Below are 21,145 nucleotides of genomic sequence, written 5' to 3' on the forward strand. Positions count from 1 at the left end.
CTCTGGAGAGTACTAGTTGTTGAGTTGCTCAGTCGTGTCCGACTCTTTGCGATGGACCGCAGCACGCCAGGCCTCCCTGTCCATCACCAACTCCCGGACTTTACTCAAACTCATGTCCCTTGAGCTGGCGATGCCGTCCAGCCATCTCATCCGCTGTCGTCCCCTCCTCACGCCTGCAGCCTTGCCCAGCATCAGGGTCTTCCCCGGGGACTCAGGTCTCCGCATCAGGGGCCTGAGTACGGGAGCTTCTGTAGGTAGACTGCTGTTCGCCTGCAGAGTGTGCTCGGCTGTGGTGCGGAGGGGGAGTCCTCTCACATCCGTTAGGATCGTCCCTGGCATCCCCCGCCCCCATGCAGCTGCTCTTGGTGACCTCTCCCCGAACCACACCCCCCCCTCAGGGGGCTGTGCGGGACCTCACACCCCAGGTCCGAAGACCTCCCACCACTGCAGAGACACCGCCCGCAGCTTCTGGAGAGCAGGGCCCAGTGGGGCTCACTTCTGGGTCTTCAGTGACGCCAGAGTCGTCTGCTGAGTGGATGAACAGGGGTGTGTGCTGAACCAGCGCCCTGAAAGAGCTCAGCGGGCAGAAGAGACGTAGAAAGGCTTCTTGGAGGAGCTGGTCTTGGTGCCAGGGGCAAGGTTCCCAGACTGGGGAATCTGAGCGGGAGGCTATTCTGGAGGTCATGAGTGACCACGTGGAGACGGTCCTGGGCAGAGCAAACTGGGGTGGACGAGCCCTGTGTAGGCCCAAGCTGGGTGAGGACCTGGGAAGCCAGGCCTGGCCTGGTCACAGAGAGGCTGAATGCCACCCCTGGGCACTGTGTTGGGCAGGGCTAGCCTGCTGCGTGGCCTGCTGCCCGGCCCGCTGCCCACAGAGAGCGAGGCCCACGTGGAGCTGGGGGGACAGACACCCTGCATGGAAGCTGTAAGCGTGGAGGTGGTCATTCCGGCCACTGGCCCTGGGCAGCGCCTGCGTGCCGGGTGCTGCCCACATCCACTCGGCCGGGTCCCGAGTCAGCCCTGTGAGGTGGTGCCTCCTGCTTGTCTTCCGAAAGAGGAGGTGCAGCTCAGAGGGGTGTGTGTGCAGGTCGGGGACCCGCAGGGACAGACTGGGGTGCAGGGGTCTGGGCCCCGAGGCACAGTCTCTGGAGAGGCTCCCCCGCCCCTTCAGGAAGAGCCTGACTCACAGTCTGGACCTGGCGGGTCTGGCCTCACTTCGGCCCTGTTCTGGTGAGGACCCCATGGGGCTGGGCTCCAGGGGTGTGGGGGCTCAGACAGGCCCAGCCTATCAGATCGTTAGGAAACGAAGCAGAAGAAGCCAGCGGCCGGCGGGACGTGCTCGGGCCCATGTAGTAAGATCAAGCCCCCCACCAGGGAGGGTGCCTGTGCGCCTGTGACGTGTTGCTTTTGAAACTCCTCTGTCAATGTTTGTTTTCGCTTGCAAGCTCTGATTATAGGCTGTTCACTGATTTAAAAAGAAACACGCCGTCTCTGTGTCATGGGCCAGACATGGCCTTGAAGGGCTTGACCTCCAGCTCATGCTGGGCCCCGCCTGCCCTTGAGCCTGAGCCTGCAGCTTCCTGCCGCGTGCCCTCCCGTGCCCCCCCCCCGTGCCCCCCCGTGCCCCCCGTGCCCCTCCCACCCCGTCACCCCGTCGCTGCGTGTAGCTTGCACGTTCCTCCTCGGGGCCCTCCTGTCGTGCGTGGCTCCCTCCCTAGAGCGCTGGGCCAGCAGTGGCTCCGGGAACAGGCCACAAGCTGGACTCAGAGACACTGCGGTGGGCCCACCCGAGCCCACCCGAGGCGCCCGACCCCTGGGTGAGCCTGGGAGACCCCGCGGGCAGATTCCCAGCCACATTTTGCGAGGGAGACACACACGTTTCTGATCACCTTTCCCCGGAGAGCAGGAGCCATGTGCCTTTATTCCACGTTGAAGTCGCCCAGGGACTCGCCATGCAAACCTTTCAAGTTCCCCTCACTCCTGAGCTGGGGTTTCCTCGCTGCCCTTCTCGCCCTCGACTTCTTCCAGAATCATCTTTCCCCCACCCTTCCCACGCACCCCTCGGCCCCCAGGGGCATGCTTGATGTGCGGTGCTAGACTTTGGGCGCACAGGGCAGGCTGTCCCCACCCCGGGCCTCTGTCCTCAGCCCCACGGGCACCTGGCTCTGGCCGGCCTGGCTGTCTGTCTCTGGGGAGCCCCTCTGCCCTGCCCACGAGCTGGTGCCTCGGGGCCTCAGGCTCCTCTCCTGTCGCCTCCACCACCCTGGTCAGAGTCTTGTCCGAGGCTCGAGCTCCCTGCCCCCTCGGTAGATGTGTTCGATGAATACGTTCACACCAGCTCCTTATCGCACTCCCTAAAGGAGTTTGTTGTGCATTGTTGGCTGGTTGAATGCATGGCCTCAGTGTCCATCCCTGACACCCGGGTGTCACCCCACTCCCCCGCCTGCAGGCCTCTGCCGGGTACTGGGAGGGAGAGAGCAGGGGAGGGGCGTCTGGCGGGACCCCTGCCCTCCTTGAGCCCAGGGGAGACTAAGAAGCAAGGGAACAAACCCACTCTGGAGCATGTGGAGACGCTCAGCCCGGGGAGGGGCCCCCAGGGAAGGCAAGCAGCACCTCCCACTGTAGCCCAGGCCACAGGCCATGTCCCTCTCTGGCCCTTGCTGGGGCTCAAGCGGCCTGGTGCCCGGTGAGCACACAGAGGGAGGGACTGGAAGGCTGCCAACAGAGAGCTGGAGGGCAATCAGGGAAGGCTTCCTGCAGGAGGTGACGGGGAATGGCCTGGGGTGCGAGCTGGGCAGTCTCGGGGCTGGGCCCTGGGCCTCCTGAGGGGAACGGGCACATCTGGAGGGCAGAGCTCAGCCTGGAGCCTGCACACCCTGCCGCCCTCACCGCCTCCCCCCCCACCGCCCTGCCAGCTGGCGCTGAAGAACGCCCTCCGCTACTTCCCCCCGGACGTCCAGGAGGTGCTGGCCCCCGAGTTCGCCCAGGAGCTGCGGCTCTACGGCCACGTCTACATGTACCGCTTCTGCCCCGACCTGGAGATGAGGTGAGTGCCACGGGCTGGGCCTGTCCCCCTGGAGCACAGACCTTGCTGTGGAGTGTGCCTCCTCCAGGCTGCGGCCTGTCTGGTGGTGTGGAGGGGCTGGCCCAGAGCACCTCCTGCTGGTGGCAGCTCCAAGGGGTGGCTCCTTCTGGTGATGCCAGGGCTGGCCGTCCACACCGGCAGGGCCAGGGGCCGGGCCGCGACGAGGCAGGACCCGACATTCCAGGCGCCTGCCCCTCGACTGGCCTGGCAGCTAGACCCCTTGCAGGGCCTACCCGGTGGAGCAATATCCCTGCCGGACGAGGGCGGCTGCAGCCATCATGCTCATGATCATGAACAACCTGGACCCAGCCGTGGCACAGGTAACAGCCCGGGCGTGCGGGCGGGGTCGGCAGTGGGAGGTCGGCGTGCAAGACACACCCAGCTCACTCACGGCAAGCGTTCTGCTTGGAGGCAGTGGCGGATTCGGGGTGTACGCAAGTCGCTCAGTCGTGTCCAACTCTTTGCGACCCATGGACTATACAGTCTCCAGGCCAGAGCACTGGAGTGGGTAGCCTTTTCCTTCTCCAGGGGATCTTCCCGACCCAGGAATCGAGCCTGGGTCTCCTGCATTGCAGGCAGATTCTTTACCAGCTGAGCTATGAGGGAAGCCCCGAGGGAAGCTGCAAAGCCAGAGCAGGGAGGGCTCCTCGCGTGTCCCGGGTGCCTCGCCGTCTCCCGGGCACCCCTCTTTGGTCGTTACGACAGCCTCAGCACCACGACACCAGCCTTGGCGTCAGAAGGTGTCACTGTACGTCTGATGCGTGCGTGCTTAGTCACTCAGTCGTGTCCGACTGTCTGCGACCCCCTGGACTACAGCCTGCCAGGCTCCTCTGTCCCTGAAATTCTCCAGGCCAGAACACGGGAGTGGGTAGCCACGTGAGAACTGGAAGGGAACAGACTGAACGCTGTGGTTGGCTGCAGTACATTTGAAACACCACGACGTGTAATCAGTATAAAAGCAAGGTGTCTCGTAGCGTTCTTTCCCTACCGAGTCCTCGAAACCAGCGGTGGGTGTCCTGCCTAGAGCTTGTCCTGTGGGCCGTGGCTCCAGGCGCAGAGGCTGCTGACAGAGCAGGCCTCTGGCAGTGCTGGTCCACACAGGTCTGGCCACACGTGCCTGTGCCGGCATCCTTGCGCGCCAGCCCGTTCTGCAGCGGCCTCTGCAAGAGAGGACAGCCTTCAGGGGGACCTGAGAGTTTGCTTGAGAGCAGGAGGGTCCCAGGATGTGAGCGCTCTGCTGAGCCCTGACCGGGTCACCCCCCCAGCCCCCAACTCCTCCTCCAAGGGCCACCAGCCACTTGGCAGGGGGCCATGACCCCTGAACCCTGCCAAGCTGGGGGCCTCCTTCCCCACACCCCCATCTCAAGTGGCCCCACATCGTCTACAGTTTCCCCAGGAGCTCGTGACCTACGGAGGAAACGGGCAGGTGTTCAGCAACTGGGCGCAGGTATGGACCCCGGACTGTGTGGGCAGGCGGGGGGCGGGGGCACCACAGGCCTGTCCACCACCTACCTCCGCCCCGGCCTCTGGCCTGGAAGCGCCTTGCAGACTGGCTCTGGGGCTCGGGCTCTGCCTCCCTGATGCCCGAGAGCCCAGAGGTCAGAGGTCCTGTGGTGGGGCCACTGGAGGGGAGTCGGGGGCCTCGTGGGGGACTTGGGCCAGTGTGGGGACGCCCCTCACCACCCCGTGCCTTGTTCTCCTGCAGTTCTGGCTGACAATGTCCTACTTGGCCCAAATGACGGAGGAGCAGACGCTGGCCATGTACAGCGGACACCCGCTTGGCCTTTTCCCCAGCAGCCCCGAGGCCCCCAGGCTGGTCATCACCAATGGGATGGTGGGTCCCGGGGCTGCAGGGAGGCCCAGCCACCACCACCTGCCCGCCGAGCTGTCACCCCCGAAAGCCACGGCGCGGCCCCCAGCCCTCCGCCCGCCCCTCTCTTGCAGGTCATTCCCAACTACTCCTCCAGGACAGACTACGAGAAGCTCTTTGCCATGGGGGTTACCATGTGAGTACTGTCGGTTCATAGCCAGGCCCTCTGGTTAAGGCAGAGCAGCAATCGTGGCCTCAGCTCCGAAACACCCTCACCGTCAAAACGCTATAGCACGATTCCGTATTTACACGTTTCCTGCTCATTTTCGTGGGTGTCCCTGCGATTTTTATACATGTGTGAGTGAGCAGACGTGCAATTTGAATCCTACTTTTTGCAAGGACTCCGGTCCTGGCTGCAAAGGGGGCGTGGTGATGGCTCTGGCCCCTGAGCTGTGTGAGAATGAAAGGGACATCGCCTGAGTGGATGGGACCCCGGGGAGCGCGCCCCGTGGCGGGCTCTGCCTGCCTCCCTGGTGGGTGTGTATCGTGTTGGCATAATTGTTCTATTCCTGCAAGCTTGTACCGCAAGGGTAACCCATGCCCCATTTATCAGAAGAGGAAGTGGAGGTTCCCGGAGGCCCTGTGCTTGGCCCAAGTTCTGGGACTGGCTCAGAGTCTGGATGTGTGAGCTCCAGGATCCGCCCTCAATCCAGAGGAGAGAAGGGACTGGGGAGGCTGCTGGGGGCAGGTGGACCGGGTCCTCGCAGTCCTCGGGGAGCGCAGACACTCTCTTCTCCTGCCACGTGGCCGCTGACGCCGATGCTGAACAGCCACCGCCTGGCACATGTGGGCGCCTCCTCCCATGATCTAGCCTAGAGCGCCCAGCAGGCAGGGGGCTCCTGTTCTGTGGCCCGCCGAACCAGCCGCTGACTGGCAGAGAGAGGGGCTCCTGCAGCCCACGGGGCTCACTGCGGGAGCTGATGTGTGGAGAGGTCCCCATTGGCCTGGTCGTCAGAACGGGGCCCTTTGTGTAAACATCAGCGACCTCTCGAGCGCTGTGCCCCGACTCTGCCGGAAACTAGGGGACTGGCCTTTCCTACAGGCGTCTGTTTTGCCTAATTAATGAGCTCATGTCTGGCTGCGCGTGTGTGTGGGCTCCCTCCGGTTCCTCGAGCAGGGATTGCTCGCTGCGGCGGCTCCGGGGCACGCGGGCCTGGGTGGTGGCTTCGGGAGCTGAGGCTTGTGGACTCACCTGCCCTGAGGCACGTGGGATCCTTCTGGGCCTGGGATCAGACCCACGCCCCTGCCTTGGCGGGGACCAGCAGGGAAGTGCCTCCTTTTGTTGTTTAAGCACGAAGCACGTGGGGGCGACAGAGCTCCTTAGACCCCAGGGAGTGGGGCGGGGAGGCGCCACTCCAGCTCACGCCCCTGCGTATGCGGGCAGGTACGGCCAGATGACGGCAGGCAGTTACTGCTACATCGGCCCCCAGGGCATCGTCCATGGCACGGTGGTGAGTGGCGGGCTGCGGGGCCGTGGGACTGGGGGGTGGGATGAGCGAGCGTGGTGGTGACTCCTCCCTCTCCCCCCACAGCTCACTGTGCTGAACGCGGGGCGGCGCTACCTAGGGCTCCAGGACCTGGCGGGCAAGGTCTTTGTCACCTCCGGGCTGGGCGGCATGAGTGGGGCTCAGGCCAAAGCTGCTGTCATCGTGGGGTGCATCGGTGTGATCGCAGAGGTGAGCCCGCAGGAGCAGCCCCCCACCCCATCGAGAGCCCCCCGGCTGCTCTCACCCTGCCTGCTCTTGCCTCTGCCCTCCCAAATCCTCCCATCCCAGTGTGGGTCCCCACAGCAGCAGACACACCTGCCTTCCAAGTGCCCATCACTGCCAGGCCCGGAGCCACGCTCCCAGGACGCACGCTCCCAGGACCAGCCTCCCTTGCCTTGGGGCCCTGGGGTCCAGCCAGGAGACAGTAAACCTGTGAATAAGTGAGCAGAGACCCCCCACACACACCCCGCCGCATCTGGACAGAGCTGTCGGGTTAGGGGGAAGAGTGGATGAGGGCCAACATCTATAGGGTCTCTTGAGCTTCCCTCCTGGATACAAAGTGGCTTCCCCAGCTCCAGCCACCTCGTCTATATTCAAGGCAGACAGAAGGGGAAATGCCAGCTATGGCTGACGCTAGCAGGAAAATAATGCTTTAGAAACTTGTTTTACCACGTTGGTCAGGATGGGCTCACGTGGATGTTGTCATCTACAAGGGTGGAGGGAAGGCGTGAGAGGGATTAGCTGGGAGCAGAGCGTCTCCCTGAGTGAAATCAGGGTTTGCTGACTTGGAGGCGGGAGGCAGCTGACAGCAGCTCGTAGGGTCCGCCCCGCCCTGTCGGGAAGGGGGTGATCTTCACCCCTGCCCCGTGGTCCCAGGTGGATGGCGCGGCGCTCATGAAACGCCACAGGCAAGGCTGGCTGATGGAAGTGACTGACAGCTTGGACCACTGTATCGGAAGACTCAGGTGTGACGCCTGGTGCCGGGGGAGAGTGGGCTGGGAACCCTCGATTTCTGCTTCTCACTGTTGGCTCCTGGGAATGTGGAGTGGCCCGGGTGCGTCCACGCCGCCCACACGCGCAGCCTCACAGACATCCGTCGTCCTGTGGGTGACCCCTCAGCTCAGCCACAGTTTGGCAAAGACTGTGTTTTGGGTTTCTCCCTTCTGTGCCTCAGTGTCCAGCCCACAGCCTGGCACACAGGAGGTGCTGCTCGAAGCTGCTGAATCTCCACAGGATCCATCCGGACCCGCGGCTCCTCCCCAGGGGGGCCAAGGCTGGTGCGGGGTCCCGGGACCCTTCCCAGCTGCATGCCATCTGCTGAGATTTCTCCATGGGGACAGGCAGGGCCACCGGGAGGCCGCTCCTCAGATGCTGTCTTTGAAGCATTCTCTCAACTGACTGCTCTGCAGAGCTGAGCCCCTCTTGTGTGGGGAGTTCGCCTCGGCACAGAGGGCGTCACCTGCTGTGATTGGAGCTGCCCAGGGGCGCAAGGGGGCTTAGGGGACACTGTCCAGAAACACAGAGTTTAAGAGATGCTCCTGTTACTGAGACTGGAGACTCTTTTGACACAGATCTTTGAAAACTTGCTGAAAACCTTGCATTAATTACTGGAGAAATTCTAAACTCTTCGTGTGGCAGAGAGGGTCTTAACCTGGTCTGGCTCTGACCCTGTGGGTGCATCTGGAACACAGGTGCACACGGACACACTCGCACACACGTGCACACACGTGTACACACGCACACACACACGCCACACTTGCACACGCACACACTCACACACACATCACACTCGCACACACACTTGCACACGCGCACACACACGCCACACTCTCATGCTCATGGACACACACACTCACACACGTCCAACCACTGTGACGTTTCTGTCATCTCTGAATTTTGTCATCTCACTCACACAAAGGCTAACTCCCACAGCCGCACAGAAACACACACAGAAGTCCAAATCAGAATAACAACCGATTCCGCAGCCGCTTTGATGATTTCAGGTCTCCTGTTCCCCAGACATGCTGTCGTTTTTCCAAATCAGGGTTAGAATCATCTCTCAAACCGTCTGCAACTTGAGGATCGCCTTGAGCGGCTTCTACCAAGATCCCTGTCAGAGCCCCAGAAGCAAGGGCCCGAATGCTCCGGATGGAATTCCAGGCCTGGGGGAGGCGGGGGGGCAGCTCCTCTGTCAGCCAGTCCTCAGTGAGGGGCCCCCGGTCCGCTGTGCCCCTCGGCTGGGGGCCTCGTAGGTCCCCAGCCCTACACTCACACGGTGCTGTGGGCGCCCCCCAGGCCTCTGCGTCCTCGCCAGCTGGGCCCCAGGGTGCGGGGTGTTGGGGTGTTGCCCTGGGCAGGTGTGACGGGGCCGCCTGTCCTGCCCCTTGCAGGGAAGCAAGGAAGAGGAGGGAGGTGCTCAGCCTCGGTTACCATGGCAACGTGGTGGACCTCTGGTGAGTGGGGGGCTGGCCACCTTGAGGACCCCCGGTGAGCCCTCGGCCGCGGCCCCGTTACTGGCCCGGGGCTCCTGGCTGTCGCGGCCCTGATCCTGGCACAGCTCGCAGCAGACCCCCCCCAACCCCCGCCAGGGGGTGCAGGATGAGCCTCAGGCCTGGCTACGGAGCCTGTGACCGGGCACACCGTGTGCCCTCCTGGCTGGACCCTGAGCTCGGGTGCTGGCACTACCCGGCCTGACCGGTCGTCTCCCCGCAGGGAGCGCCTGGTCCATGAACTGGACACGACGGGGGAACTCCTGGTGGACCTGGGCTCCGACCAGACGTCCTGCCACAACCCGTTCAACGGTGGCTACTACCCTGTACAGCTGAGCTTCGCAGAGGCCCAGAGCCTCATGGCCTCTGACCCCACTGCCTTCAAAGGCCTGGTCCAGGAGAGGTGAGGCGGGCCGGGGCTGCCCGCACAAGGGGTGGGGGCGCACACGGCCTGCTGGGGCTGTGGACGGGGTGGCCCCGGCCTCCGCCTGGTTCTCCCACAGCCAGCTGTGTGGCCTGTGCCAGACCCTTAATCTCTCTGCTCCTGTGTCCCCGCCTCTGTCAGGGTCATGAGGGTACTGTTCCGTGGGGATACTGGGGACAGGCTGAGGTGACATTTGCAAAGCACTGGGGCAGCTGCAGCACCTACGGCCTCTAAGCAGATGCTGGTAGGGGGCAGCCTGGGGCGCTTCCAGAAGAGGTCACTGCTTGTTCAGCACGGAGCCCGGGCCCCCGCGCCTGGCTGGCTGGGACCTGTAGGCACTAGCTGAGTGACTGCCTGCTGTGTCTCCCGTGAACGGGGAGAGGCTCTGAGGAACCCTAGGGGTGGGGGGCTTCCCAGTGGGAGGCACTGGAGGTGGAGCAGGCAGGGGCGGGGTCAGCAGGGGAGGAGTCAGGTGGGGTCAGGAGGAGTGGAGTCAGAAGGGGAGGAGTCCAATGGGGTGCAGTCACGAGGGGAGGAGTCAGGAGAGGTGGAGTCAGAAGGGGAGGGGGTCCGATGGGGTGGAGTCCGTAGCAAGCAGAGTCAGGAGGGGAGGAGTCAGAAGCGATAGAGTCAGGAGGGGAGGAGTCATAAGGGGGTGGAGTCAGGAGGGGAGGAGTCTGAAAGGGTGGAGTCAGGAGAGGAGGAGTCAGATGGGGTGGAGTCAGGAGGGGTGGAGTCAGGAGGGGAGGAGTCAGGAGGGGAGGAGTCAGAGGAGGAGTCTGATGGGGTGGAGACCAGAGGGGAGGAGTCATAAGGGGTGGAGTCAGGAGGGGAGGAGTCATAAGGGGTGGAGTCAGGAGGGGAGGAGTCAGGAGAGGTGGAGTCAGAATGGGAGGGGGTCCGATGGGGAGGAGTCTGAGGGGAGGAGTCTGAAAGGGTGGAGTCAGGTGGGGAGGAGTCCTATGGGGAGGAGTCCGAAGCAAGCAGAGTCCGAAGGGCCGGTGTCAGCGAGCTGTGGTGCTCTCGCTGGCGCTGACTGCTGACTGCTCCTTTGCAGCCTGCGGAGGCACGTGTCAGCCATCAACAGGCTGGCCCGGGAGCACTTCTTCTTTTGGGACTACGGCAACGCCTTCCTCCTGGAGGCCCAGAGAGCCGGTGAGAGAGGCAGGAGGGGCGTGGACACACTCGCCTCGCGGCAGGCCCGGCCATCCCGTCAATGCGGCCAGCAGGAAGGGCCCTGGCATGCCTCCGCCTCGCCGGGCCTCGGTCTCTCCAGGTGATTCTGGCCCCGTCTGTGTGCACAGGGGCCGACGTGGGGAAGCCGGGCGCCAACAGGACAGAGTTCCGCTACCCTTCCTACGTCCAGCACATCATGGGGTGAGTGGGGACGCTCCCGGCGTCTGTCCTTATACGCACAGGTCCTTAGCCTGCTTATACTGCCCAGGCTGCCTGCTGAGACCTATGCTTGATCCCAAGTGGCCACGGCCTGGGTGATGGGGTTTCCACCCCAACAGGCCGGGGGAGAGGAGCTGGAAACGTGAGAGTCTGTGGAGGGCCTCAGGGAGAGCACGGGGATGGGGGCCATGCCTGAGTCACCTCCGGCGAACACCCCAACCTACGGGTGCTCAGGGCTGACCCCCCCAGGCCCTGCACGCTGTGGCCGAGGAGCTGTGCATCCCCCAGGCGCGCCCCAGCCCTGAGCGGGTGACCGAGGGCCCGATCCCTGCAGCCCTTGTGCCTTCCTGGCCACCGGGGGCCTGAACTCGCCGGGACAGGGCAGTTGCTGCAGGGAGAGGACAGGGTGGAGTCCGGCCTGGGGCAGCCGGGCAGGGCGGGAAGCCCCCGGGTCTGCAGCAGAGGGGACCCCAGCGGGGGCTGGGGGTGGTGAGAGAGGCCAGCACCCTTCTCAGATTCTCAGATTCACCGTGGGAGGGGACAGGGCCCGAGTGGGGCCACGACCACAGGCCTGGGGGTGGTTCCCCAGGGGGCAACCGGAAGGGAGCCCAGCAGAGGCTGGGTGGGCGCGAAGCCTAGGGAAGGCCTGCGCCCCTCTGCCTGGAGCCCCCTCGAAGGCCGGCTCACAGCAAACGGGGCCGTTTCTGTTTACTGCGCGTTCTCCCGGGTGCTGCCTGGTGTTCGGGCTGTCTCTAACCTCGGTTTAGGAAGTTCTGCTTGTCTGTGTCCCGGCTCCCTGCTCCTGCAGCCAGAGAAGCTGCAGCTCTGGGAGGGACGCTGTGGTGATGGAGGGGGCAGGCAGGGTGGGGACCGCTGCACATGCTGGTTGAGAGGCTCCGACTCACGACACAGGCCCCTGCGCATACGCCCACTTCATGCACTTCATGCCTTCACCCCGTCAGTTCTGGAGCATCTGCGGCCTCCCTGACCTTGGACCATGCTGACCCCAGCCCCAGCCCGGCCAGCCCCAGGTGACGAGCCATCTGCCTTTTCAGGGACATCTTCTCCCAGGGCTTTGGGCCCTTCCGCTGGGTGTGCACCTCGGGGGACCCCCAGGACCTGGCGGTCACAGATCGGCTGGCCACGTCTGCGTTGGAGGAGATTGTTGCTGCCGGAGGTGAGGCTGCCGGTTGGAGATGCTGACGTGTGGCTGGCCCCCTGGCTGGCAGTGCTGGGAGCCTGGACACAGGGTCCCCGCCTGGCACCGCGGGCACGTTCTCAGGGGCTGCCTGTCGACGGTGCTCGGCCCCCTGTAGCCGGCCCTGTGCTGCTGCCTCCGCGTGTCCAGGCCACTCTGCTGTCTCCACGTCAGAGCTGCCCCAGGCCGTCTGTGGACACAGCGTGGCTCTGCCCCGCCCTGGGTGGCCCCGGCCCAGCTGCAGACCCTCCTTGTGTAGTGGGCGGGGCAAGAGGGCGCACTCACTTTACCGCACCTCCCCGGCTCCCTGCTTGTCACAGCTCCTGCCCTGTTGCTCTGTGGCTTCTCCCTGGGCCCAGGCAGCCTTCTCTGGGGCTGGTGGGTCAGCCTTTGCAGCTTGTTGTAAATCCTCTGGGCCCAGTTTCACCCTGCCGCCCACATCTGGGTTGAGTGGGCTCAGTGGCAGGGGCTTAGGGTCAGGGGACCCAGGAGGAGCGCCTGATGGGCGGGGCCGCCTTGTGGGTGGGGCCATCTTGTGGGCGGGACCACCCCACTGGCTCCGGAGGAAGCTGAGGCAGCTCAGTTCAGTTCAGTTGCTCAGTTGCGTCCAACTCTGTGACCCCATTGACTGCGGTATGCCAGGCTTCCCTGTCCATCACCAACACCAGGAGCTTGCTCAAACTCATGTCCATCGAGTCAGTGATGCCATCCAACCATCTCATCCTCTGTCGTCTCCTTCTCCTCCCGCCTTCAATCTTTCCCAGCATCAAGGTCTTTTCCAATGAGTCAGTTCTTCGCATCAGGTAGCCAAAGGTTTGGAGTTTCAGCTTCAGCATCAGTCCTTCCAATGAACATTCAGGACTTATTTCCTTTAAGATGGACTGTTTGGATCTCCTTGCAGTCCAAGGGACTCTCAAGAGTCTTCTCAAACACCACAATTCAAAAGCATCAATTCTTTGGTGCTCAGCTTTCTTGATAGTTCAACTCTCACATCCATACATGACTGAAAAAACCATAGCTTTGACTAGACGGATCTTTGTTGGCAAAGTAATGTCTCTGCTTTCTAATATGCTGTCTAGGTTGGTCATAGCTTTTCTTCCAAGGAGCAAGCGTCTTTTAATTTCTTGGCTGCAGTCACCATCTGCAGTGATTTTGGAGCCTCCCAAAATTAAGTCTGACACTGTCTCCACTGTTTCCCCATCCATTTCCCATGAAGTGATGAAACTGGATGCCATGGTCTTCGTTTTCTGAATGTTGAGTTTCAAGCCAACTTTTTCACTCTTCTCTTTCACTTTCATCAAGAGGCTCTTTAGTTCTTCACTTTCTGCCAGAAGGGTGGTGTCATCTGCATATCTGAGGTTACTGATTTTTCTCCCGGCAATCTTGATTTCAGCTTGTGCTTCATCCAGCCAAGCGTTTCTCATTATGTACTCTGCATATAAATTAAATAAGCAGGGTGACAATATATAGCCTTGATGCACTCCTTGCCCAATTTTGAACCAGTCTGTTGTTCCATGTCTGGTTCTAACTGTTGCTTCTTGACCTGCATACAGATTTCTCAGGAGGCAGGTAAGGTGGTCTGGTATTCCCATTTCTTGAAGAATGTTCCACAGTTGGTTATAATCCACACAGTCAAAGACTTTGACATAGTCAATAAAGCAGAAGTAGATGTTTTTCTTTCTGGAACTCCCTTGCTTTTTTGATGATCCAACAGATGTTGGCAATTTGATCTCTGGTTCCTCTGGCTTTTCTAAATCCACCTTGAACATCTGGAAGTACATGGTTCACATACTGTTGAAGCCTGGCTTGGAGAATTTTGATCATTACTTTCTAGTATGTGAGATGAGTGCAATTGTGTGATAGTTTGAGCATTCTTTGGCATTGCCTTTCTTTGGGATTGGAATGAAACTGACCTTTCCAGTCCTGTGGCCACTGCTGAGTTTTCCAAATGTGTTGGCATATTGAGTGCAGCACTTTCACAGCATCATCTTTCAGGATTTGAAATAGCTCAACTGGAATTCCGTCACCTCCACTAGCTTTGTTCACAGTGATACTTCCTTAGGCCCACTTGACTTCGCATTCCAGGACGTCTGGCTCTAGGTGCATGATCTCACCATCGTGATCTGGGCGGAGCCTCCTCCAGCTTCCGGATGTTGGTGCAGCTGCAGACCCTCAACCTGCCGGGCGACTGCTGGCGTTTCCATCGTAACCACCCTCCAGGGGTGATTTCAAGGAAGCGAGGCTCCACGTGAAGTGGGAGCAGGTTGTCCACCAGCCAGAAAACCTCGGGGCACAGCTCCTAGTACAGGGCGGGGACGTCACTAAGTGATGTGGGAACATTACTTTCATTTTTAACACAATGTTTTCAGTTTGACTGAAACATCATAGACATCTGTAAACCACAGGCTCACAGAATTCCTGCAGATTTAGCAGTCTGTTCCCACAGCACCTTGGCAGACCCCCCTCTCCAGCCCGCCACTCTTCAGCCCTCCACTCTTAACTGCCTGCCTGTCCTACCTCGAGAGGCCCAGCATCTGTCAGCCTCGAGAGGCCCAGCATCTGTCAGCTTCAGAGCCTCTGTACTCCCTGCCCCCTCTGCAAAATGCTGTTACCTCAGTTCCATGTAGCTGGCTCCTCTTCAGCACTTAGGACTTGCTTTGAGTGTCGTCTCCCAAGAGAGGCCTCTGGTCCCCCCGACCCCCCCACCCCAGTCTCAACTGCACTTGTTTCCTTCTCAGCCCACAATAGTCTTGGCTCTGGTGCCTGGCACTCAGAGATGCTCCTTAGATATCTGCTGCGGGTCGGGTCCTGACTCACTCGATTGCTGGCATTGCCATCGCCGGAAGTCGAATGGGCTGGTGGGGAGCTGGGGATGGGGGCACCCCGACTCTGCTCGGGGTCCAGCGGTGGGTGCAGATGCGTGCCTGAGCCCAGCTGCCTTGCAGCGGGAGTGTGCACCCCCACCGTGGGGCAGGGTACCTGTGACACCCCCTCCCCTGCCTGCAGTGACCCCGGCTGTGAAGCTCCAGTACGTGGACAACATCCGCTGGATCCGGGAGGCTGCCAAGCACCAGCTGGTGAGGGCGCCAGCTGGGGGGCGGGGTGGGTGCAGTGTGGCCCTTGCCCCAGGTGAAACGCTGCTCACCACCTGGACAACTCGGGGAGTCCCTACTGGCCACCTCGCCCAGGGGCCACTGTACAGAGAAGCCCGGGGCCTTTCAGAAGGTGGCCTGGACTCTGGGGCAGTGACCTGGGTCAGGTAGGTCCTTCCTCCCGTCATTGCCTGGCAGGGCCCTGGAGCCAGGCCTCCTGATTTCTCAGTTGTGTGACCTGGGGTGAGTGGCTTGGCCTCTCTGGGTCTCCCCTCTCGTCTGCACAGTGGAGATACGGAGGTGGTCGGGCCCCTGGCTGTGGTGCAGGGCTTGGAGCACGACCTCTGCGGCGCCAGGGCAGGGCCAATGGGCGTTTCTGTGCCTGTGAGCGTGACCTCAGATCAGATGACGCGGGGAGTTGGGGGTGGGGGTGGGGGCGGTGTAGCAGAAGGGTGTCTCTGAGGAGCTGACTCGCAAGTTCAGGCCTAAGTGGGGCTGAGTCCAGAGGGACCAGCCAGTGCACAGGCCTGGGGAGGCAGCCGGCCAGATGCGCCCAGACCAAGCAAGGGATGGGCATTTGGTTCTGATGGCTGGACGCTGCCACGTCTGCACCGGTGGGTCCTTGGCCTGCCCCAAGCGGCGGCCCCCGCCCTGGGCTTCCCAGTCCAACCCCGTCCACCCAGACTACCGCTGCCGCCTGTACCAGTGGTTGCACGCGTTTCTCCACGGAACCCCTCATGCCAACCACCCAGTGCCTGAGAAGTCCACGGCGATCGCCGCTGGACTTGAAGACCTGGGCCTGGGGAGGGTGGGGCAGGAGGTGGCGATGGGGGCGGGCCCCCGGAGCCCCCGGGGCTAGCCCTGCGGAGACCGGTCCGGAGGCACAGCTGCACCGGGCACACGGGCCGCGCGTGGGGGACTCCAGCGACCGCCCTCCAGCGTCTGGGGGGCGTGTCTCCTGAGCATCGCCCTTCTCGCCACAGGTGGTGGGCTCCCAGGCCAGGATCCTGTACTCGGACCAGAAAGGCCGTGTGGCCATCGCCCTGGCCTTCAACCAAGCCATCGCCCGTGGGGAGCTCAAGGTGGGAGCCCCGCCAGGCCAGCCCTCAAGCCCGGGCTCTGCTGTGGGCCCTGCCGTGAGACTCTGGGCAGTCAGGGGCCACCGCTGAGCCTTGTCACCTCAAAGCGTGGCTTCCCCTCCGGTGGTTCTGGCTGTCTTTGTTGAACTGTCCCTTTCGCCTCACTGCAACCCTGACCGCGTCTCCGTCTCCCTAACGGTCAGCCCCGCCCACCTCGCTCGGCGCATGCGCACATGTGGGCTGTACAGCTGTGTGGCGCTACAGCTACAGCGCTTCATGCCCCGCCTCCCCGCCTCCTCGCCTCCTCCTCCTTCCCGCCTCCTTCCAGTCAGCTCCGCCCACCTCGCTCGGCGCATGCGCACAGGGCGCCTCTTCGTCCCACCTCGCTCTCCACCCTTCCTTCCTCCCGCCTCCTTCCAGTCAGCCCCGGTCACCTCGCTCGGCGCATGCGCACACGGCGCCTCTTCATCCCCACCCCTCCCTCTCCGCCCCTCCTTCCTGAGCGCCGCCCCCGCTACCCAGGTGCAAGCCTTGCTCCAACGCCGGGCTCCCGGCGGAGCACGGGGCAGACAGGGTCCCGCCCGGTGCAGGTGGAGGGACACTGTGGATGCGCGGGCAAGGCCATCAGTCCACGGTCTCTGAGAGTGCGGCGCTCCGCGGATAAACTGAGCGAGGAGTGCGCGTAGGGTCGGAACTGGGCTCCGTGCTGCAGGCGGAGCCGTAGAGTGTCCCCGGTGCCAGCGCACTGGGCTGGGGGTCCCGTGCAGAGCGGGGTCAGGCCCGGCTTGTTGAAGCGCAGGGAAGCTCCTGCGACCTCCGGTGGGAGCCGAAGCCCCTGCCTGTTCCTGCGGCCCTGAGATGGGGGCTCCGTAAAGTGGGCGTGGTGACTGGACAGGGTAGCGGCGACTCAGAGCCAGCACCTGGGGGTGTACGGGCTCCGGGTGGACAGAAGGGGCATCTCTGGGCGGTCTTGGGGGGCGTTGGAAACCCCCTGCGCCCTCCTGCAGAGGGTCTGCTTCCCAGGGTAGTCCAAAGGGCGTCTGGCGTGGCCTGACCCTTGAACTCTGCCCCGGGCCAGGCAGTGGACACCACCGCTGACCTTTCATGCCCTTTCACACCGCAGGCGCCGGTGGTCCTGAGCCGAGACCACCATGACGTAAGTGGCACCGACAGCCCCTTTCGGGAGACCTCCAACATTTACGACGGCTCTGCCTTCTGTGCAGGTGAGGAGGACAGGGCGTCTAAGCTGTGTTTCTGTTGGATTCGGGTTTGATGTAAAAATCACGTGGCTCAGTCTGTCACGGTGCTGTGAAAAGGTTGCTGGCTTCTGAGGGGGCAAGGCCCAGGGTGACCAGCCCACGACGGAGGCGGCTCTGGGACCCGGGACACGGCTGTAAACCTGAGCAGGAGCCAGTGGACCGGGCCGGTGGACGCCTGAGACCTGGGCGCAGCCCTTCACGCGCCAGGCGGTCTTCAGAAGGTCCTCAGGGTCCTCCTCTGTGACGAGGAGCCAACAGCGGGTCCTTCTTTGTTGTGAAGGATGCACTGAGTTTGTGTGTGGGAGTCATGTCAGCTCCCCCAGGCCGGGTTCCGTGAGGGGCTGTTAACCGTCACACAGAGCTTCTGCCTTCTGCTCCTGGGGGCTTTCTTGTCCCCAGCACCCAAGGCTCCTTCCGTCATGGATGGGATCCCTAGGGAAGGAGTGGACACCCAGGAACACCAATCCACATCACTCTGAGGAATAGGTCCATTTCCTGTAAGTTGTGAGACTGATGGGTAGAGAAACATTCATTATCTTTCCAGTGCCTGTGAGCTCACACCGTCTTTCCTGAGGTTAGTCCTGTCTGTCTTCTCTCTCTCTCCTTGATCAGCCTGGCTAGGCATTGTTTAATTTTATTGATCTTCTCAAATAAGTTTTTAGTTAGATTTTATTCTATTTTTTTTTTTTTTGCTTTCAAATTGACTGATGTCTACTCTTATTTTTACTGTGATTTTTTTCCCATTTACTGTTTGGGTTTAATTTGCTCTTCTTTCTCCAGTTTCATGAGGTTTCCTTTTGTAATAAAAATGTTTTAATATTATGAATTTCCCGCTAAACGCTGCCTTAGCTGCATCGTACTGATTTTTTGAAAAATATATTTTTCTTTTCATTCAGTTCAGAACACTTTTAAATTTCCTTTGATACATCCTCTTGGAACCATGGATTACTGTGAAGTATCTTCTTAAATTTTTTTTTTTTAATTTTAAAATCTTTAATTCTTACATGCATTCCCAAACATGAACCCCCCTCCCACCTCCCTCCCCATAACATCTCTCTGGGTCATCCCCATGCACCAGCCCCAAGCATGCTGTATCCTGCGTCAGACACAGACTGGCGATTCAATTCTTACATGATAGTGTACATGTTAGAATGCCATTCTCCCAAATCATCCCACCCTCTCCCTCTCCCTCTGAGTCCAAAAGTCCGTTATACACATCTGTGTCTTTTTTCCTGTCTTGCATACAGGGTCGTCATTGCCATCTTCCTAAATTCCATATATATGTGTTAGTATACTGTATTGGTGTTTTTCTTTCTGGCTTACTTCACTCTGTATAATCGGCTCCAGTTTCATCCATCTCATCAGAACTGATTCAAATGAATTCTTTTTACCGGCTGAGTAATACTCCATTGTGTATATGTACCACAGCTTTCTTATCCATGCATCTGCTGATGGACATCTAGGTTGTTTCCATGTCCTGGCTATTATAAACAGTGCTGCGATGAACATTGGGGTACATGTGTCTCTTTCCATTCTGGTTTCCTTGGTGTGTATGCCCAGCAGTCTTCTTAAATTTTTAAGTTTGGGGAGAGTTTCTAATTATCTTTCTGTTACTGACTTCTGAGTTAATTCCATTATAGTCTGAGAGCTTTGTATTCATCCTGTTGTTTTAAACTTGTGTTAAGGGTTGTGTTGTGGCCTCGAAGGTGATCCCTCTTGATGCCCCTGGGAAGAACCTGTATTCTGCTGTTACTCAGGGGCTTTTCTTTTTTTTTAATTTTAAGAGGTTTTTCTTGGTGTGGACCATCATTACTGAATGGGTTACAGCGCTGCTTCTGTTTCACGTTTGGTTTTTCAGCCGTGAGGCTCGTAGGGTCTCAGCATCCCATCGGGGATGGCCCCTGCACCCTCTGCGTTGGGAGGTCACGTTTTAGCCACTCGACCAGCAGAGAAGCCCTGGGGACGTGTTCTCTGCGTCTCACCGGGTGAAGTCGGTCAGTAACGCTCTTCCTGTGGTCAGGAGCCTTGCTGCCCTTCTGCGGCCCTGTACCCTAGGTGGGCGCGCGTGAGCTGGCTGCAGAGCTGGCTGCAGAGCCGGCCGCTGCGCTCATCTGGCCCCTCCGCGGTCCTCGCGCGCGCGCCGCTTGCGTTTTAAAGCTGTGTTGTCAGCTGTGCGCTTGTCTATGTGTATTGTCTCTTCTTGGAAGATTGACGTCTTTACCATCGTGTGACGGCTCTCTCTTTTTTTTTTTCTTTATTTTAAAACATTTTTTGGCCCCTCATGCGACACGTGGGATCCTAGTCCCCCGGCCAGGGCTCAAAGCCCGGGCCGCCTGCCTTGAGGGCGCAGCGTCTCCAGTGCGGGCCCGCCGGGGACTCTTCTCCGGCGCTCGCGTGCTGCAGCGTTAGTGGGTTCACGTTGGTATTCTTCCGCCAGTGTAAAAGCTGACCACAAACGCAGAGGCTGGAAGCGGCAGCAGCGGGTTCCCTGAAGTTCTGAAGGCCCAGAGCCTGAAACCAGTTTCTCCAGGCCTGGGTCGAAGTGTGGGCAGGGCCCCGATGTCTCAGGAGGCAGCCGGGCGGGTGGGTCGCTCCTTGGCCTTTGCCAGCTTCTGGAGCTGTTCCGGTGCGTCTCACAGTCCCAGGCTAGACGGAAGTTGTTCCCAGGACCCCCGCCTCTTCTCTGGGGGGGCTTTGGGGAAGAGCCCACCAGGGGCCGAGCCCTTTGTCCCTGGCCCAGGGGCGTGGGTCTCAGGGCGGCATCGACTCTCTCAGCAGGCCCTTGGACAGGAGTGAGGCTCGGTTCCCTTCTCTCTGCGGGCGCCTGTCTCCCTGCAGAGTCCTGTCTGGTAACCTGCCGCGGGGCCTCGCCCAGGGATGCCCAGGCGCAGTCTGCGGCGTGCAGCTTGCCCCGCGCCCTCAGCGCGCTTCTCTGAAGGGTGGGGCTGGTGCTGTTTGTCGCCTGAGCGACAGTTCCTCCACCCTCAGTGCCTCTGGGGTGCTGCACCTGTGCCGGGCAGGTGGCAGCGGGAATCGGGCACTCGTTCGGTGCTCCCGCTTCACCGGGCTCTGCGAACGCAGTGTCTGCGGCTCCTACAGGTGCCCTCCCTGGTCCCTGTCTGACCCCCCGACCCTGGCCCGGGCTGGCCGCCTGGCTCGGGCTGACCGCGCTCTCTTTCTGCAGACATGGCTGTGCAGAACTTCGTGGGCGACGCGATCCGTGGGGCCACCTGGGTCGCCCTGCACAACGGCGGGGGCGTTGGCTGGTAAGAAGGTTCCCGAGGGCCAGTGGCGCGGGTGGGGGCTCCCCGCAAGTCTCGAGGGGCCCTCCGAGCTCCCTCTGCTGAGGACTCCTCATGTGAACTGGATGTGGGGGCCTTGCCCAGGCTGCACCTGTGCAGTCTCCTGCGTCTCGCGGCACGCCGCGAGCCATCTTTTCCGGCGTGGTTCTCCAGCTGCTGTGACAGGCGTTCTCCGGGGAACTGTCAGAGTCATCCTGGCCCCGTCCTTTGACTTCACCAGGGCGGCTGGGCTGGGCGGCGGGAACCTAGTTCTGGGCTCCCTGGCTCCTGGCCCCGTGCTGCCCAGCCAGGCCTGTCTCCAGCCCAAGCCACGGGCCAGCTGGGGTTCTGGGAGGCTGCCTCCTGGGCCATAGGCGAGTACCCTCATGAGGTCGTCCCTAATTCTGCACCAGGTTTCAGCCCGTGGCCATTTCCCGCACTGGGTGTCCTGAAGCTCAGCTCAGGTCCGGCCCCACGCGTTCAGCC

General features: G+C 61.2%; 1 protein-coding gene across 3 annotated transcripts in view; it reads left to right on the forward strand.

The window, feature by feature from the left end:
* Positions 1 to 21,145, forward strand: part of UROC1 (urocanate hydratase 1) — a 31,102-nt gene that overhangs the window by 4,422 nt on the left and 5,535 nt on the right. For all 3 annotated transcript variants that reach the window (XM_060402971.1, XM_060402970.1, XM_042236470.1), the window contains exons 2-18: positions 2,916 to 3,046; positions 3,312 to 3,405; positions 4,473 to 4,532; positions 4,791 to 4,919; positions 5,030 to 5,091; positions 6,340 to 6,406; positions 6,488 to 6,631; positions 7,319 to 7,407; positions 8,833 to 8,895; positions 9,155 to 9,334; positions 10,413 to 10,510; positions 10,660 to 10,732; positions 11,806 to 11,927; positions 14,955 to 15,025; positions 16,024 to 16,122; positions 17,243 to 17,342; positions 20,563 to 20,644. In XM_060402971.1, the coding sequence (XP_060258954.1) occupies positions 3,015 to 3,046; positions 3,312 to 3,405; positions 4,473 to 4,532; positions 4,791 to 4,919; positions 5,030 to 5,091; positions 6,340 to 6,406; positions 6,488 to 6,631; positions 7,319 to 7,407; positions 8,833 to 8,895; positions 9,155 to 9,334; positions 10,413 to 10,510; positions 10,660 to 10,732; positions 11,806 to 11,927; positions 14,955 to 15,025; positions 16,024 to 16,122; positions 17,243 to 17,342; positions 20,563 to 20,644 (1,565 nt within the window). In that variant the 5' untranslated portion in view covers positions 2,916 to 3,014. The remainder of the gene's footprint in view (positions 1 to 2,915; positions 3,047 to 3,311; positions 3,406 to 4,472; positions 4,533 to 4,790; positions 4,920 to 5,029; positions 5,092 to 6,339; positions 6,407 to 6,487; positions 6,632 to 7,318; positions 7,408 to 8,832; positions 8,896 to 9,154; positions 9,335 to 10,412; positions 10,511 to 10,659; positions 10,733 to 11,805; positions 11,928 to 14,954; positions 15,026 to 16,023; positions 16,123 to 17,242; positions 17,343 to 20,562; positions 20,645 to 21,145) is intronic.

Source organism: Ovis aries, chromosome 19 (assembly GCF_016772045.2).
Source record: "Ovis aries strain OAR_USU_Benz2616 breed Rambouillet chromosome 19, ARS-UI_Ramb_v3.0, whole genome shotgun sequence".
NCBI classification, from domain to species: Eukaryota; Metazoa; Chordata; class Mammalia; order Artiodactyla; family Bovidae; genus Ovis; species Ovis aries.